Here is an 18,727-nt window from a genome sequence, read left to right on the forward strand (position 1 = left end):
TGAGATCCGGCCACTGCACTCCAGCCCGGGCGACAGAGCAAGACTCCGTCTCAAAAAAAAAAAAAAAAAAGTCCGGGTGCGGTGGCTCAAGCCTGTAATCCCAGCACTTTGGGAGGCCGAGATGGGCGGATCACGAGGTCAGGAGATCGAGACCATCCTGGCTAACACGGTGAAACCCCGTCTCTACTAAGAAATACAAAAAAAAATAGCCGGGCGAGGTGGCGGGCGCCTGTAGTCCCAGCTACTCGGGAGGCTGAGGCCGGAGAATGGCGTGAACCCGGGAGGCGGAGCTTGCAGTGAGCTGAGATCCGGCCACTGCACTCCAGCCTGGGCTACAGAGCGAGAGACTCCGTCTCAAAAAAAAAAAAAAAATTTCCTCCCCGCCTCCTGCCCTTTTTTTTTTTTTTTTTTTTTTTTGAGACAGAGTTTCGCTCTTGTTGACCAGGCTGGAGTACAAAGCATGACCTCAGCTCACTGCAATCTCCACCTCCCGGATTCAAGTGATTCTTCTCTCTCAGCCTCCCAAGTAGCTGGAATTACAGGTATGCACCACAATGCCTGGCTAATTTTTGTATTATTAGTAGAGATGGGGTTTCACCATGTTGGCCAGGCTGGTCTTGAACTCCTAACCTCAGGTGATCCGCCTGCCTCAGCCTCCCAAAATGCTGGGATTACAGGTGGACCACGCCCAGCCAGTCAATCCTCATTATTCATAGATTTCGTGTTTGCGAATTTGCCTACTTGCTAAAATTTATTTGTAACTCAAAAGCAATACTCGAAGCACTTTTGTGGGCATTTTCGGACATGGGTAGGTGCAGAGCAGTGAAAAATTTGAGTCACCCAACATGCATGTTCCCAGCTGAGGTTGAATGAGCAACACTCCCCCCTCGTTTCAGCTCCCATACTCTTAACAAGAATCCGTGTCCTAGTCTATGAGTGCTGCATTTGTACATTTTTGTGCTTTTTGTTGATTTTGCTGTTTAGTATGGCCCACAAATGCCGTGCTGACATGCTGTCTGGTCAGCCTAAACGCAAGATGGCTGTGATGTGCCTATGGAGAAGCTTCATTCAGGCACGAGTTGTAGTGCTGTTGACTGTGAGTTCAATGTTGATGAATTAACCATGTATATTAAATAAGGTTGGTTGGTTGGTTGGTTGAGACGGAGTCTCTGTTGTCCAGGCTGGAGTGCAATAGCACAATGTTGGGTCAGTACAACCTCCGCCTCCCAGGTTCAAGTGATTCTCCTGCCCCAGCCTCTCCAGTAGCTGGGATTACAGGCGCCCACACGCCTGGGTGATTTTTGTATTTTTAGTAGAGCTGGCGCTTCACCATGTTGGCCAGACTGGTCTCGAACCCCTGACCTCAGGTGATCCGCTCGCCTCGGCCTCCCCAAGTGCTAGGACTACAGGCATAATCTAGGATTACAAGCCACTGCGCCCAGCCTAAATAAGGTATCTTTAAACAGAAACACACATGCAACAAAGTTATGTATTGATCACTTGACAAAAACAAAACATAGGCTCGAAAGACCCTAACCCTGTATTTCTCCTAGGGTATTTGCTAAATCAGTGTTCTCAGTGACTTTACAGAACATAACTACCACAAACAATGAGTATCAACGGTGTGTGTGTGCAATGGGTGTCTGTGTATATAAACACCCACACGCATTTATATACAGTTGATATCATTACAGAATTTTTTTGAGATTGAGATTACATTGTTTTAGCTTGTTCTTTTTACCTAAGATAATGCCTGAACTTTTCCCCTGTAATTCATGGAATTGTTTTAGTTGCACAAAAACCCTCATCATGCCAACAGTGGAATTAGCTGAAAGGCCCAGCCCCTGTTGTGCGTCATAGAGAGCCTCCGGTGGGCTGGCAGGCCTGGGAAGTAGGAACTGGAGTACTGCCCGAAGCCAAGTCAGGCTCTCCCCGTCGCTCCTCTCCTGACACCTCTCCTTCACTTATCCTCTCTGCAGACCTAGTGTTTGGAGCATGGCTCCGGGTTGCAGCTCTACTGGATGGAGCATGCTTGCTCAGGGCTGATCCCAGATTTCTGAGAAAGAAAAAACCTGATTGGCCGGGCTTGGATCACGTGACTCTATCCATGGGCCAATCAGCTGTGGCCATGGGGGTTAGGCAGAACAGGTGGTTACAGCCTGGGCACGGTGGCTCAAGCCTATAATCCCAGCACTTTGGGAGGCCGAGGCGGGTGGGTCATCTGAGACCAGAAGTTCAAGACCAGCCTTGGGAACATGGTGAAACCCTGTCTCTATTAAAAATACAAAAATTAGCCAGGAGTGGTGATGAGCACCTGTAATCCCAGCTACCTGGGAGGCTGAAGAACGAAAATCTCTTGAACCCGGGATGTGGAGGTTGCATTGAGCCGAGATCGCACCACTGCACTTCAGCCTGAGTGACAGAACGAGACTCCATCTCAAAAAAAAAAAAAAGAACAGGTGGTTACTTCTCAAGTGGGACATTGGCCAGGGGTTTGGTTTTCTTTCCTGCCTTTTCAAAGTGGTCAAGTTTAAGAAAAGTGGCTTTTGGAGGCCCTGGGACAGGTTGGTCCTCAGAGGAAGAGGGTTATTCTGGCCCAGGCCACAAAACACCTAACACCATCCATGAGCTGTGTCACTGTTCCTCCCAATGTCAGCTCCTGGCAAGGTCAGGCTGACCTGGGAGAGTTCTCAACCCTAAGTGGAGGAGGAAAACCAGGGAAGATGAAGCCCGGGCACCAGTCAGATTCTTGAGTGTGTGGCAGTTGGCATTTGGGCCAGATAATGGCTCCCTTCCATTCAGACTGAGGCCCGGGGTGGGTGGGGTGTCAGGGCCTTCCCCACAGGTACCCATGGGGAGGGACAGAGTCCTGACTCTCTGGCAGCTGAGAAACCTGTGCCCTGAGCTCAGGCATGGTGGGCCTGTGTTCCCAGGACTATGGGGGCTATTCCCCTGCACCCCTGTGGGACCCAGAGAACAGAAAGGACAGGTGGAGAGGGCAGAGCCCAGGGAGATGGGTGTGGGATGGAGAGAGGTGGGACGGGCTGTGGAAAGTTCATTTGTAGGGAGAAGGAGCAGGGACAAGGGTTCCCTCACTTTTGTGACCCTCTGCTCACAATGATGCTACTGCTGACAGTTTCTCTTTATGGAACATTTACCATATCCAGGCACTGAGCGAAAGAATCTACATGCATGTTCTCATTTCATCCTCACCCCAACTTTGCAGTTAGTAGTAGTGCAGACCTCATTTTTTATAAATGAGGAAACTGAGTCATGGGGGTTAAGCCACTTTCCCAAGAGCACAAATCTAGTTGAGAAGGAAGCAGGATATAAATCCAGGCCATTGTAACCCTAGAACTCCACAACCTTGCAGAACAGTAGGACGATCTGCTGGTCACTCTGACAGTTAGGAGGGTGAGCAGACATCTCCCTGCTGGCCCACGCTCCAGCTGCAGCCAAGCTGGGGCACGGCGTGGCAGGATTAGAGGTGACCTAGGTTAGAGTTCTTACTCTGCACGTCATAGCTGTGCGACTGTAGGCACTCTACTTCTGAGCCTCCGTCCCTTGCTAGGAAAACATGGGAAGTGTTAGCGTGGCCTGCTGGCTCGGGGATTTGGAAGAGACCAAGCTCAGCCATCTACCCACCCCTGCAAAAGGATCCTGGCTCAGCACACCCCACCCCAATGCCTCCCACCCTCCCTTCACCACCAGTTTGGCTTCTCACTAACTTAGAGGAAGTGAGGAAACCCAGGACTTCTGTTCCTGGTGAAACTGGGTTTGCAATCGGGTTGGAGAGTCTGGACTTGGTTAGATTACACAGGCCCTGCTGCTGAGATTGTGTAAGAACAGATTTAAAGGGTGGATGATTCCGGCTCAAATCCTGTCTGGGAACAGAAGGAAACCTCTGTGACCCTCTAACCCCAGTTGTGGTTTCTGTGCTTCCTTGTTCCTTGAGCAGAGGGAAGGAGTCCCAGCTGCTCCCTAAAACATGTTGCTCCCAAGGGGCGGGGGTGTTTGCAGATTGTGGTGAAGCAGCACAGGGGTCCGAGAGGAAAAGCAAAGGGGCAGGACCACCTCAGCAACATGGCCAGGGTCCCTTTCTACAGACCAAAGGCCTGCAGAGGAGAGGCGCTCCTCTCTGTGAGGGCTTGGCCTCCTGGCATCTTATTTTCTTCCCCATTTATTCACGAAGCATAGATTTTTCCACCCTGCCCAGTGCTGGGCATACAGCAGTCCGTTAACAAGACAGGCCAGGTCCTTGCTCGCGTGAAACTTAGAACCCAGCAGGAAATCAGACACTTGAGCAATTTCAGTAAAGAGTTAATTGGCTTTGTGATGGGAAAGTGGGTGCTAAGGAGACCTATAGCAGGGGCACCTGACCTCATACTGGTGGGCAGGGAGCAGTCACAGAGGGCTTTCTGGAGGCAGTAGCATCTGAGCTGTGCCCTGCTAGTTGACTTGTAGAACATTCCCCATTCCAGATCTTTCTGCTTCCTTATGATGTCGTTTATCTTGTTCCTCTGCCTCCTGTATTTCTTGTAAATTAGAACCTAGGTCAAGAGCTTGAGCTCAAGTTAAACATTGTTGGCAGCAATACCAACAGCAGATTGTGTATACTTCATATTGCATCACCTCAAGGGCTACACAGTGACTGGATTGTCCCTCTGTCCATGAGGCTAGGTTTGGTCACCTGGTTACAGTTGTAGAGTTACACATTTTTCCCCTGGCTGGGAAAGTAATCATCGGGTTATACTTTGATACCACGTGGGTGTCCTGTTCAACAGCATTTCACCCGCTGGTTCAGCGCCCACTGAGGGTTCCAGTTGCTGTGCATTTTCATCAGCACTTGTTATTGTCACTATTTTTTCATCTTAGCCATTCTGATAGATGAGTAATGGCATCTCCTCCTGGTTTCACTTTGCCTCGCTAGTGGCAGTGACCATATTTCATGTGCTTCCTTGCCCTCCGTAAGTCCTCTTGGATGAAGTGTCTCTTCAAGTCTTTTGTCCATCTTGTAATCCGGTTGGTTGTTTCCTTACAACCAAGAGTTCAAGAAATATATTCTGCATAGAAGTTGTTTCTCAGATGTGAGGCTCATGTTTTGAAGGCTGTGCCGTTGAGTAAGTTTTAGTGTCATTTCCAGGGCACGTGACATGGAGTATGTAAATCTCTGCAGGAAATCGGCTTTAAAAAATTGTTTCTTTGGCCGGGTGCGGTGGCTCATGCCTGTAATCCCAGCACTTTGGGAGGCTGAGGTGGGTGGATCATGAGGTCAGGAGTTCAAGATAAGCCTGGCTAAGATGGTGAAACCCCCTCTCTACTGAAAATACAAAAAATTAGCTGGGCGTGGTGGCAGGCGACTGGAATCCCAGCTACTCGGGAGGCTGAGGCAGGAGAATTGCTTGAACCCGGGAGGTGGAGGTTGCAGTGAGCCAAGATCACCCCACTGCACTCCAGCCTGGGTGACAGAGCAATACTCCATCTTAAAAAAAAAAAAAAGTTTGTTTTATATTGTGGTAACACGTTTAACATAAAACTCAACGTGTCAGCCATTTCCTAGCGTACAGTTCAGTGGCATTAAGTACACTCACACTGTTATGCAACCATCACCACCATCTATCGCCAGAACTTTTTTCCTCTCCCTAGACTGAAACTCTGCACCCATTAAACAACTCCCAGCCAGGCCCGGTGGCTCATGGCTGTAATCCTAGTACTTTGGCATACCAGGACGGGAAGATCACTTGAGCCAGGAGTTCGATACCAGCCTAGGCAACAAAGCGAGACCCTGTCTCTACAAAAAATCATGATAATAAAATTAATCAGGCATAATGGCACATGTCTGTAGTCCCAGCTACTTGCGAGGCTGAGGTGGGAGGATCTCTTGAGCCCAGGAATTTGAGGTTGCAGTGAGCTATGTGAGCTATGATCACACCACCATACTCCACCCTGGGTGACACAGCAAGACCTCATCTCAAAACAATGAAAAGTAACCACTCCCCATTCTACCCATTCTGGCAGCCACCATTCTCCTTTCTGTCTATGAGTTTGACTACTGCAGGCACCTCTTGTAATCATACAGTATTTGTTCTATTGTGACTGGCTTATTTCACAGAGCCTAATATCCTTAAGGTTCATTCATAGGGTAGCATGTGTCCAAATTTTCTTTCTTTGCAGAGCTGAATAATGGCCCATTTCATGTCTAAACCACATTTTATTTATGCACGCATCCACCAATGGACACTTGGGTTGTTTCCATCTTTGGGCTCTTGTGAATACTGCTATGATGAGGAAGTCTTTAATTCCTTAGCACCAAGCCACTAAGTATTACCTGGGTCGGGGATATAAAAAAGCAAAGGTCTAGTGTGTTAGGATTGCACTGGTTGCACGTAACAGACACCAAATCAAACTGGTGTGAACAAGAAAAGGACTGTTTTGGCTTGCATCTGGGAAATGTCCTGGATTCAGGCTGGATCCAGGGGTTCAAATGTTGCCACGGGGTCTGAGCCCTCCTCTCTCCCTCTGGCTCTGCTTTCTTCTGTGTGACAGGCGCTTTCCATGGGAAATTCCTGGTGTAGGTTCTCCCAGCAAACACTGAGCAGGCAAAATGGTCTCTTCCCTGAGAGTGCCATCGAAAGTCGTGGAATTTGGTCTCATCCGTCATGCGCCCATCCCTGAACCATCATTCATCAGCAGGGCTGTGGTTGGCTGGGCCTGGGAGGGAGACATGTCCACTCCCATCTTGAAGACCAGAAGAGAGATTCCCCGTGGGCAATCGGCATTCTGTTACAAAAAGGAGGGGAAGGTACCAGACAAGCAGGAACATGGGATGACCACTGTGAGGGGAAGCTTGACGTTGCACTCTTCGTGCGTGCCAGGCGTTGGCCCCATCTCTGTTAGCTATTGTGGCTTACCCCTCAAGGGAGATTATTGTCCTCATTTTAGATAGAAGGGTGGGTGGCCAGAGAGGTGAGTGCCTAGCGAGTTTCTCCAGCAGCAGAGCTGGCTCTGTGACCCAGGGTGCGTGCTCTCTCACCAGCCCCCAAACCCAGGATGGGGACAAAGCCCTGCACTAGGACAGCTCTCATTAAAAAATTAGGTCTCTGCCTAAAAATGCAGACATCACGTTGTGTTCAGGGGTTGATTCCAATAAACCAATTAGGCTTGCTGCAGAATCCTTGTACTGTATGTTCAGAACTTTAAAAATTGTAAACAACAGATCAAGGATGAAGTGTGTAAGCAGAATTTTTTTTTCCATTTATGGGAGTGTGCTTTTTGTTGGTTTTAAGAAAAAAATCCATTCTTTGACAATTTTTCTTTGTTTTTTAATCCCCGTTGGCAGTGTCCTTGACAGTCATTCAAATCTTGCTTAAGCATCCCCGGAGGCGGGGACCTTTGATACGGTATTTTCCCTTTCTGGCCCTCAGTTTACCCATCTGGCAGGTGCGGCCCTTTAATGAGCTGCATTCTGTGGTCCCCTCCAGCTCTAACTTCCTGTCAGTAGTGCAAAAGGTGCCTTACTGGTGTCCCTGCCCCTCTTCAAGCCATTTCCACACAGCAGCTGGAGGGATACGCATGGATATTTTTAAACAGTACCCTGGATCCTGTCACACGCCTCCCCCACCCCTTCAAACTCTTCAATAGAATGAAATCCAGACGCTTCTCTGTAGCCTGCAAGCCCCTCGTCATCAGCTGCTGCCTCCTCCCCCACTCAGCCCCTTCCTCCCGCAGCGCTGTCGGCTGTCATAGTCTCCTGTTCCTCACACACACAGGCAAGCATTTTCCTGCTGCCGCATGTTCGTTCCCACTTTTCTTTTTGCCTGCACACCCTTTCCTCAGCTCTCAACCAGCTCCTCACCCTTCAGATCTCAGTTCAAAGGTTGCCTCCTCAGATAGGCCTTCCCTTCCAAGACCCCCACATCTACCACCCTCATGCAGACTTTGAGGTCTTGCCCAGCATGTTGGCAGGTTTGCTGGTTTATTGCCCGTCTCTCCACTTAACAAGGGCAGGGTCTGGGTCTGCCTTGCTCCCCATAGTATCTTAGCCCCTAGCAGAGGGCCTGGCATGCAGTCAGTGCTTAATAGATGTTGAAGAGTGAATAAGTGAATGAATGTAAACCATTCAAAATCTCCATGCTGGAGTCTTGGTGAAGCAGGGTGGAAAGCTGAGAAACACATTTGAAGTATTCTTTTTAAGTAAAACTCACCACGACTGTTCAGGGTTTTTTCACATCACAAAGTCGCCTTTCTAAGATGATGACTGACCCTTACCTCCTAAAGGATGCCGTGGCCTCTTCCGTGCCTCCGTGAGTTACCTAGGAACAGGGAGCACAGACAGGGAAGAAGCGTGGGCTGGATGCCCAAATCCTTGGTGTCAAAGGAGCCTGTTTTTATGAGCAGGGATGGGGTAGGTACTGGGCAGTCTGAGAGCAAGGTGCTGAGACTTCATGAACATTTTCTCTCTTCCTGGCAAAGTGCTCAGAGCTTTTCCTCTTGTGCTCATCACAACTCTGTAGGCTTGATGACCGCATTTTACCCAATAAGAAAGCTGAGGCTCCAGGAGTTAGGAGTTAGGAAATTGTGTGAGCTCAGAGCTTCTTGACTCTAGAGCCCAAGCTCCCCCATCTCTGCCATGTTTTGAAATATAATCTGTATTGGGTTTGGCGAGGCCGTGCCAGGTAAACTCCTTAGCTTGGCATTCAAGGTCACCTCCGATCTGTCCTGATTTATCTTAACATTTTTCATCTCTTCTCACCTGAAGACCCTTCTCCTATAAGTCAATGATGTTCACACTGGTGTGAATAGCCCCTAAAATTGTTCCATCTTCTGTTTGGAATGTGAATATTCTCCTAAGAACTCATTTGAAAAGAGACTCTGGCTAAAACCACTATGGAAACCGCTGCCAGGCACAGTGCGGCTTCATCCTGAGCTGGTCTTTGTTCCACCCTCATTCCCCTCTACCCGCAGCTGCTGCCTTCCTCTCCTGCTGTCTAAAATCCTACGTGACCGTCAGTTACACTGTGGTGGCTCCAGGCTTCAGAAATCTCTCTCCTGCCCCCTTCCGGTATCAACCTGGACTGGATTAACGTGGGTCAGAAACCAAACTTGAGGCCGGGCGCGGTGGCTCAAGCCTGTAATCCCAGCACTTTGGGAGGCCGAGACGGGCGGATCACGAGGTCAGGAGATCGAGACCATCCTGGCTAACACAATGAAACCCCGTCTCTACTAAAAATACAAAAAAATTAGCCGGGCGAGGTGGCGGGCGCCTGTAGTCCCAGCTACTCGGAAGGCTGAGGCAGGAGAATGGCGTAAACCCGGGAGGCGGAGCTTGCAGTGAGCCGAGATAGCGCCACTGCACTCCAGCCTGGGCGACAGAGCGAGACTCCGTCTCAAAAAAAAAAAAAAAAAAAAAAGAAACCAAACTTGAACTGGCTGCAAAAGTTATTCAAGAGAGTGGATGTGGCCCAAGACGTAATTATTGGCCCAGGAAACTGGATAGTCCAGGAATACATTTCGCTTCAGGCAGAGCTGGATGTAAGCTTAGACTGTCATCGGCATAGTGGCTCCTTTCTCAGGCAGGCTCCCCCGCACCCCCGGTGAGGATAGGTGGCCCCCAGCAGCTCCACATCCTGACAGCCTGGCAACCTCAGGAGAAGAGCTTGGCTTTCTCCAGAGTTGGAGCAAAAGTCCCAGGGCGGGGCGGGCGCGGTGGCTCAAGCATCCCAACACTTTGGGAGGCTGACGCAGGCAGATCACTTGAGGTCAGCAGTTCAAGACCAGCCTGAGTAACATGACGAAACCCCCGTCTCTACTAAAAATACAAAAATAAGCTGGGCACGGTGGCGCTCGCCTGTAATCCCAGCTACTCGGGAGGCTGAAGCACGAGAATCTCTTGAACCCAGGAGGCAGTGAGCCGAGATCGTGCCATCGCACTCCAGCATGGGCAACAGAGCTAGACTCCGTCTCAGAAAAAACAAAAAGTCCCAGGGCAGACTCCTACTGTCTCTGATTGGCCCAGCTCAAGTCACATGTTCTTCCTTCAACCAATCACCATGAATGGAGAATGTACCCCTCCCACCTTCTGTATGCATGGGGGTGAGCTGAAGGTGGGGAAGGAGCATCCCAGGAGTCAGTCATATTCACTTATGTATGCATTGTGTCTCCTGCTAACCCTCAGCTCGTGGAGGACACAGGGACCCTGCCTGTGAAACCCCAGGGTCTCTAACAGCACTGAGCGCCTTGTGTTTCTATGACATTTCTCTCTTTCCAAACAGCTTTCACGTATGCATGTATTTCAATTGTCACAACTACCCTATCGCAACAGATAGTTTATACAGTCCAGGAATAGGTCACAGATGTGCTGATCCCTTAGCCCTTAAGGGTCTACCTGGTGTGTCCAGGGCCACCAAAGGCCCCAGCCAGGTGCCTCTGACCTCTAATAGTCACCTCAGTTTGCCCAGATTTGTTATCAATGTATTGTTTTCTGTGTGTGCCGTGACGTGTGACACAGGTTGGAAGCACAGCCCAGTGGTTTATAAAATGATCCTTCATCCTTAATTTCCTCAGCGCCTCACATCTATCCTGGGAGGCAGAGGAAGCAGGTGCCGTTAGCCCCATTCGCAGGAGAAACTGGGACTCAGGGAAAAAATAACTTGGCCCAGGTCCTCGTTGGTGGAGACAGCATGATGGGCTGACCCATGGAAAATATAAGATGGCCAAGAGCTGCACGTCTTCGTGACTTCTCCTGATGAAAGTCAAGGCTTTAGGAATGACTGGCAAGATAGTCAGCCTGTAGCTCACTGAATTGAGCGGGTAGCGAGGAATCCTGGCAATGCTGAAAATAGCAGCTTCTCCTGAGCTGACGCGGTGCCAGTGCATCCCCATACTTGATGTCATTCATCCTTTGCACAACTCTGTTGGGGGTTATTACACCCATTTTATTGAGGAGGGAGTTGAGGCTTACAGCAAGTAACTTGTCCATTGCCAGTCATTGGCAGAGCTAAGGCTGAAACCCACGTCTTTCTGACTCTTAGTCTTGTGCTCCCCTGGGTCCCAGAGATTGGGAGGCCACTTCTGGTGTTATGTTAACACCCATCTCGTCTGTTATTCCCGCAGGTCTACATCATCCGGGTCACGTGGTCCAGTGGCTCCACCGAGGCCATCTACCGGCGCTACAGCAAGTTCTTTGACCTCCAGGTAAGGATTTGAGGTCTCTGGTGAGCTGCAGGGTGGGAAGGAGTTTAATTGGACTTACATTCCACTATAACTTTAGAGTCCAACATTTTTTTTAATTTCCCAGACTTAAAAATGACATCCATGGCTGGGCGCGATGGTTCATGCCTATAATCCCAGCACTTTGGGAGGCCGAGGTGGGTGGATCACTTGAGGTTAGGAGTTTGAGACCAGCCCGGCCAACATGGTGAAACCCCGTCTCTGTTAAAAATACAAACATTAGCCAGGTGTGGTGATGGGTGCCTGTAATCCCAGCTACTCAGGAGGCTGAGGCAGGAGAATTGCTTGAACCCAGGAGGCAGAGGTTGCGGTGAGCCAAGATTGTGCCATTGTATTCCAGCCTGGGCAACAAGAGCAAAACTGCATCTAAAAAAAATAAAGAAAACCTGACATCCATTACTTTTGAGACACAAATAATGTGCTTTGTTGCTTTATGTTTTGATATTTCATATTTCCCCTTAAGAGAAAGGGTACCTGTTGGCTGCTCTAGAATGGAGGGTTGTCTGCAAATCATTTCCAAATGGCTTTGGCGTGCAGTGTTTGAACTTAAGTTTTAGATGATAATCGTGTTTGCTGGTGAGCTGGGTTTGTTGAGTGTGTCTAGACTTTTGGGCCATTCAGCTCCGAAGACAGACCTGCATCTCCTGCCTCACCTTGGCCTCTCCCCGCAGGCCTTTGCCCTCCCCACACGCCTCTGCCCTCCCCACACACTCCTGTGCCTTCCTGGTTCACTCATGGCTCTGGTAACCCCTTCTGCCCTTCAGGACTCTCACTGCCTGGGAAGTCTTGCCTGACTTTGTTCCCTGGCCAGTGAGGGGCACCCATTCTGTGCCCCTACAGCTCTGTGCATCTCTCTGTATTGAAGCTGTCTGCTTGTCTGTGTTCCCACCTAGGCTGTGACTACCGTGGGCCGGAACCACATCTTTCTCTTCCTCTCTGTTCTTAATAATTTATTCAAGGCCTAACACACAGTATGTGTCCAGTCAGTGTTTGGTGAATGAATGAATGAATGAATGAATGAATGACGAACACCATGTATACCACCAGCCTTACAGGGAGCCAGACAGAATGTGAACAGCTCGGTATAAGCCCATCCCCACTAGGGTTAAACGAGTCTAAACAATGGGTCAGTAGTTTCTTCTTGCTGTCACTAATGGCGAGTAACAGAGCACGTGTGAGAGGTAGTCATGGTTCTTCCTCGTAGGATGTAACGGAGTTCTTTAGAAAACCTTCAGGAGATGTTGGGCACTTGCCCGGCTTTCTGAACATATATCTTCTCCCAGCCTCCTGGTAAGGGGCCTTGTCACCTCTCAGGCCAACATGAGTCTCCATCCTGACATGACAGTCTTCTTTTCAGTCAGAATGCTTCTGTTGCAAGTGACAGAAACCCAACTCAAGCTGGCTGAAGTAAACAGGAGGTTTTTTGCTGGGTGTAACTGAACGTCCTAGGAGAATATATCTCCCAGGTTTGAAGCACATCTTAATCCAGGGGTTTTTTGGTGTCACCTGATCTGGCTTCTTCCTTTCATTCCAATTCCTACTTCCATGGTGTTGGCTTTATCCTCGGATCCCACACGATTGCACATTGATACGACAGCTCTGGGCTCACACCCAGCAGGAAAGGGTAAAAGTCACTTGTCAGAAATCCCAGCAAACACATTATTGTGTGTCATAGGCTCAACTTGATGCCAATCAATATGAGTGAGAAATGTGCCAGCCAATGGGCTTGCCGGGGTCCCTGCTCCACCTCAGAAGTCAATAAGGGCGGAGACTGACACCTGGAGAGAGGAAGTTTCACAAACTGCTGCGATCCGCAGTAAAGTCAGCGGTAAAGTCGACATTTCCTGGCGGTCAGAAGACTGCCTCTGGCCTTTGTACATCATCCTGTCTTTTTTCACACAGGTTCTCTCAGAAGGTTGGCATCCTTCATTATTCTGACCTAATTTGCTCCTGACAGGGTCGAATAGAGAATTTTCAGAGCTTGTGTTTCATTATTTTGCAGGGGGAGGGGAAATAATGTGTTCCTAAGTGGTTTCCCGAAACGCCTACATAACGAACTGCCAAGAGTCATTGCATAATGTAAAACAAGTGAGACACCAGTTACCTATTTAAAATGTAATGAATTCATTAGTGATGTTTTATGTTCAGTATGCAACAATATCAAACAGAATCATAAACAAATTATATTATTGCTTCTGCTCTGCAGCAAACAGAATGTAAAGAAACAAAGCAGCTGTATGTTAAAACATGCTAAGATACCATCTAAAGTGAACTTGACAGGAGCGAGCACTGGGGCAGGGGAAGAAAGATCTAAACCCTGGGGGAGAGGAAGGGAGGATCACAGTGGTGATAACGCCCAGCATCTTTTGATGCCATGGGCAGGAGGCACAGTCCTGGCTGAGAATGAATGAGATACAAATGGAGGACCCTCCACATTCTTTACCCGGATCTGTGGTGATTTATGCAGATTCACTGTAGTAGGTCTTCAAAGAGTGAGTGTTAGGTAAACATGTTTGCACGTTGCTAGACTGACTTTTCGTGCAGTGAGGGTCTAGATAGGGAGGGCTACCTGTATATTGCTTTCAGAGGCCTCTTGCCTGCCTCGCACCTCCGAGGAGCAGAAGAGGAGGTAGGGAACAATAACACATGATTGTTATCCTAGGAATTATTTACATCCACCGAGCAAAGCCCACTCAGCTAGCTTAGGCACAAAGAGAGGGATGGGGTTGGATATATGGGAAGAGGCAGGTGTGTTCCCTGAAACCTAGAGCAGAAAATACAACCAGCCTCACAGGAGCCAGGAACCCAGGCCATCTGTCCTTGTGGCCTCAGGATCTCCCATGGAGCCTGTTCTGGACCACTTCCTCCAGGTACCCACTGGCCCACATCCCCTAAGAGCATCCCCCAGTGAGCACCTTCCGCCCGGAGTTGCAGTGTTCTTCCCTGTTGTCAAAGCACTAGAGTTTCTGGATGCCGATTCCAGTCTCCAGAAGGGAGAATCTGATTATCCTAAGGACCCTGGATTATAGTTCACCGCCAAGCCTGTCAGCTGTTGCCGGGGAGGTGGGGACATGGAGTCATCTGGAAGAGATTTGATGAGAAGCGGAGTGGCAAGGGGGCCCTGGAAGTGCTTATGCAAATGTTGTTCATTGCTGACATGTCGAGGCACGCGGCCAGGCCCTGTGCAAGGTGGACGGGGTTCTCTGAGTTCCCTATTCCAGCGTAGCCTATGGCTTAAGACCTTGGCTTTCAGTCAGGCAGACCTGGATGCAAATCTCAGCTCTGCCTGTTCAGAGCTTAGCTTGGGGTCACCACTATATGTTTCTGAGCCTCAGTCTCCTCATCTGCATAGTAGGATTGAAAGTGCCTTCCTCGTGCATTTATTATGCCAGGTAAGCAGGACACACCTGGCTCACTAAGCGCGTTAGCTGGCAGCGGTCCCTCTGCACAGGTGTGACTTGCCCAAGCTGATATCCTTTGGGAATGCTTGAGCCAGGGTTTGATCACGGGTCTTCCTGGCCCAAAGCCAATGCTCCTTCCACTCTTCTGTTTCAACTCAACTTTCTTATTTCTACCAGAACTTAAAAGTCAGGTTTTCCTCCATGCTCAGCATAATCGGTAATAACGGGGGGGTTGTCGCGTCAGTATTCCCTCCTGTAACAAAGTTGTCTAAGGCAGGACTTCATCCAGGCTCAGAGTCCCAGATGGGTGGCTGGAGTGGGAAAGTCATGGAATTCCAGAGGGTCCTGCTTATCCTGGAAGCATCGTGGAACCGGCCTCCTCCTCCCCCACACACACCCCAGCAGGGAAAGCTGAAAGAGGTTAGGGCAGGATCACACCAGCCCTTGCGGGCCTGCAACACCCTGGAGTTAGATGATTTCATGATTCCACCCTCCCCTCCCTCCTGTCTGGCAAGCAGCCTTGGTTTTTTCACAAGTAACTTGGCCCAAACAGTGTGGGGAGAGCCGAGCCTTGGTGGAGGAGCAGCAAGGCCAGTGTGGCGTAATGGAAAAAGCAGAGAACTCAGTCAGGAGACCTGGGGCCCAGCCACACTCCAGCTGTGTGGCCTTGGGCACACCCCTTAACCCCTCTGTGCCTGAGAGCCCTCATTGGTGACATGGGGTGAAAACAATAGGAACAGCTGGCATTTCTGGAGCACTGAATGTGGGCCCTATCCTGCTAAACATCTAGACATAGTGACTCGTTCAGTCCTCCAGACAAGCTTATCCAATTACGCAAATGAAGAAACCCAGGGTCAGAGAGGTTAAGTTGTTTGCCCAAAGTCACACAGCTAGTGAGCCTCAGAGCTCAGATTGGAAGCTGGGCAGGCGATGCCAGTATCTACACTTTTAGCTTATCTGCTTTCTGGGGCTCCTCTCTGTAGTGGCTGCTTCACAAGGTTCTCGTGAGTTAAAACTTATCATCTGTGTCCAAAAGAGGCAAATTCATGGACAGAAAGCAGGTTCGTGGCTGCCAGAGGCTAGGGGAAAACGGGGAGATACTGCTAATGGGTACTGGGTACCTTTTAGCGGTGATGAAGATGTTCTAGAATGATTTAGTGGTCATGGAGGCATAACCTTATGAATATACTGAAAGCTACTGCATTGTACACTTTAAAAGGGTGACTTCTATGGTATGTGAAGTATATCTCAGTGTAAAAGGGATAGTGAGTGCCAGAGCAGTTTCTAAGTTTTCAAGCACCAAGCAAATGTCAGCTGTTAGGATTATTGATGGGCATGGGTGCTGCTAGGAATTGGCATAAAGATTAGAGGAGGAGCTGATGCCAGTTAATAGAGTGGTGAAGATCCTGGGCTTTGGGATTAGACAGGGCTGGGCATTGATCCACATTCTGCCACTCGCTGGCCATGAGATCTTGTTTTCATCAGAACTCTTTTAGGTACAAATGACAGAAGCCCCGTGGATTATTCAAACAGAGCATTGATTAGCTGAATATAACCGAGAAGTCTAAGGAAATTGGCTCCAGGTGTGGCTGGATCTAGGCGCCACACCATCAATGAGGACTTGGCTTTCTTCACTTCTTGGCTTTGTGTCCAGGCCAGGTGGTGTCCAGCTGGTGGCAGCCACAGCTCCAGGCTGCATCCCACAGATCAGCACAGTGACTTCGGGGAAAGAGAGAACACGCCAACAGTTAAAGCAAAAGTCTCATTGGCTCATCTTGGGTCACATGACCAGACCAGGACCAGCCTGGAGACTGAAAGTAGAATCAGTGTCCTGCCAATGCATGGAGACTAACAGAGTGGTGGTAGATTCCCTGGAGGACATCATGGAAATAGCCTGTCGGTGATAGAAAACAACATGCCCCCACCAACGGGGGCAGGACATTCAGGCAGAGAAAACAGTCTGCAGAGAGGCCACTCAGGAGTTGGAGCATGACCCAGGTTCCCTTGTGGGAAGAGACTCACAGTCACCGAGTGTGATGGCTCACACCTATAATCCCACCACTTCGGGAGGCTGAGGCAGACAGAGCACTTAAGCCCAGAAATTCAAGACCAGCCTGGCCAACAAAACAAGATCCCATCTCTACAAAAAATTTAGAAATTAGCCAGGTACGATGGTGCACACCTGTAGCCCAAGCTACTCGGGAGGCTGAGGTGGGAGGATCCCTTGAGCCTAGCAGGTCGAGGCTGCAGTGAGCTGAGATTGTGCCACTGCACTGTAGCCTAGGCAACAGAGCGAGACCCTGTCTCAAAAAAAAAAAAAAAAAAAAAAAAGAGAGACTCACAGTCTCTGTGAAAAAGTCCTTTTTTAAAAAAAAAAAAAAGTAGAGGCCGGGCGCAGTGGCTCACGCCTGTAATCCCAGCACTTTGGAAGGCTGAGGCTGGTGGATCATAAGGTCAGGAGTTCAATACCAGCCTGGCTAACATGGTGAAACCCCATCTCTACTAAAAATACAAAAATTAGCTAGGTGTGGTGGTGGGTGCCTGTAATCCCAGCTATTCAGGAGGCTGAGGCAGGAGAATCGTTTGGACCCGGGAGGCAGAGGTTACAGTGAGCGGAGATCATGCCATTGCACTTCAGCCTAGGCAACAAGAGCGAAACTCCGTATCAAAAAAAAAAAAAGTAGAGACAGGGTCTCACTTTGTCACTTAGGCTGGAGTGCAGTGGCGCCATCACAGCTCACCTGCAACCTCAAACTTCTGGGTTCAAGTGATCCTCCCACCTCAGCCTCCCGAGGAGCTGAGACTACAGGTGTGTGCCACCACGCCTGAGGAATTTTTTAAATTTTTGTAGAGACGGAGTCTTGCTTTATTACCCCAACTGGTCTCAAACCCCTGGAGTCAAGTCACCCACCCACCTCGGCCTCCCAAAGTGCTGGGATTACAGGCCTGAGCCACCGTACCCGGCCGGAAGTTCCCCTTTATGAAGATTCACCTTGCAGCTTGGTTTCCTGACTTGCTTACCTTAGAAAGGCCTGATAGTCATGCCTGATGCTATTGCTTGACATCTGACCACGCGTGTCATTCACCTGAGGGTGCAGGAGATGGGATAGAGCCCCCGGCTTGAAATAAGAATACCTGGTGTCAGGTCCTTCCCTCTGTCTTACCAGCTGTGCAACCTTGGGATGGTTACCCAGCCTCTCTGATTCTCCCTTTCTGCCCTAGCTTGGGCTGCCCTGGAGAGTCCATCAGAGTGTGACAGTGGAAGTTGGCGTCCAGGCAGAGCACCGGGGATGACCAGAGTGCCCAGAGAGCTGAGGGCAATGCCTAGTGGAAATGTGGCTGGATTGAGCCACATAGTAACAATATCGGCAGTCACTAACTGGAATGTGCCAGATGCCCATGTTATATGCGATCTCATTCAGTCCTCACAGGCATGAGGTCAGTATTGTATCCATTTCACAGATGGGGAAACTGAAGCTCAGAAAGGCAGAGTCACATGCCCAAAAAGCAGCATGGCTGGGATTCAAGCCCAGGTGTGGCTGGATCTGAAACCTGCACTCCTAACCTCCCTGCCTCCTTGGGCTCCGGGATTGCCTTTCAATCTGCCTATTCAAAGACAGACTTACCCACATAGAGTCCTGCCCACGGCTGCCCCTTTTTAAGGCCCATTTGGCTCCTCCCTCAAAGATACAGTCTGAGTCTATCCCACGAGGGCAGTTCTGACCAAAGCGTGAGCCCTTTGCAAAAAGGTCTCGGGACCGGTGAGGGGTGCACTCTACACTGCACTGTGCAACCTTTGCCTTCTGAGTTTCCCCACTGGTTCATTGTGTCCCCCAGGCCAAGGGTCATGGGCATCACTGGAGCCAGGGCTTCCCTCACGGAAGGTGCAGTTAAACATTTGCTGACCTAGACCTCGAGCTGCCACAAGGGACCCAGATGGATCTGTGCTTTCCATAAGCCGCCAGTGTAGTGGGAATAGGCACATGTTATTTCAGATAGAGATAAACCCAGGTGTTCAGACAGGGACCTCCCTCCTAGCCAGGGAGCTCAGGCAGGGCTCACTTCCTGGAGGAGGTGACATCTGAGCAGGGTCTTGA

The 18,727-nt window shown here is 49.7% G+C and overlaps 1 protein-coding gene across 2 annotated transcripts in view; it reads left to right on the forward strand.

The window, feature by feature from the left end:
• The window catches only part of LOC105480874 (SH3 and PX domains 2B), a 119,277-nt gene that overhangs the window by 21,782 nt on the left and 78,768 nt on the right, over positions 1-18,727 (forward strand). For both annotated transcript variants that reach the window (XM_011740072.2, XM_011740071.2), the window contains exon 2: positions 11,113-11,193. In XM_011740072.2, the coding sequence (XP_011738374.2) occupies positions 11,113-11,193 (81 nt within the window). The remainder of the gene's footprint in view (positions 1-11,112; positions 11,194-18,727) is intronic.

Source organism: Macaca nemestrina, chromosome 6 (genome assembly GCF_043159975.1).
Source record: "Macaca nemestrina isolate mMacNem1 chromosome 6, mMacNem.hap1, whole genome shotgun sequence".
Lineage (NCBI taxonomy): Eukaryota > Metazoa > Chordata > Mammalia > Primates > Cercopithecidae > Macaca > Macaca nemestrina.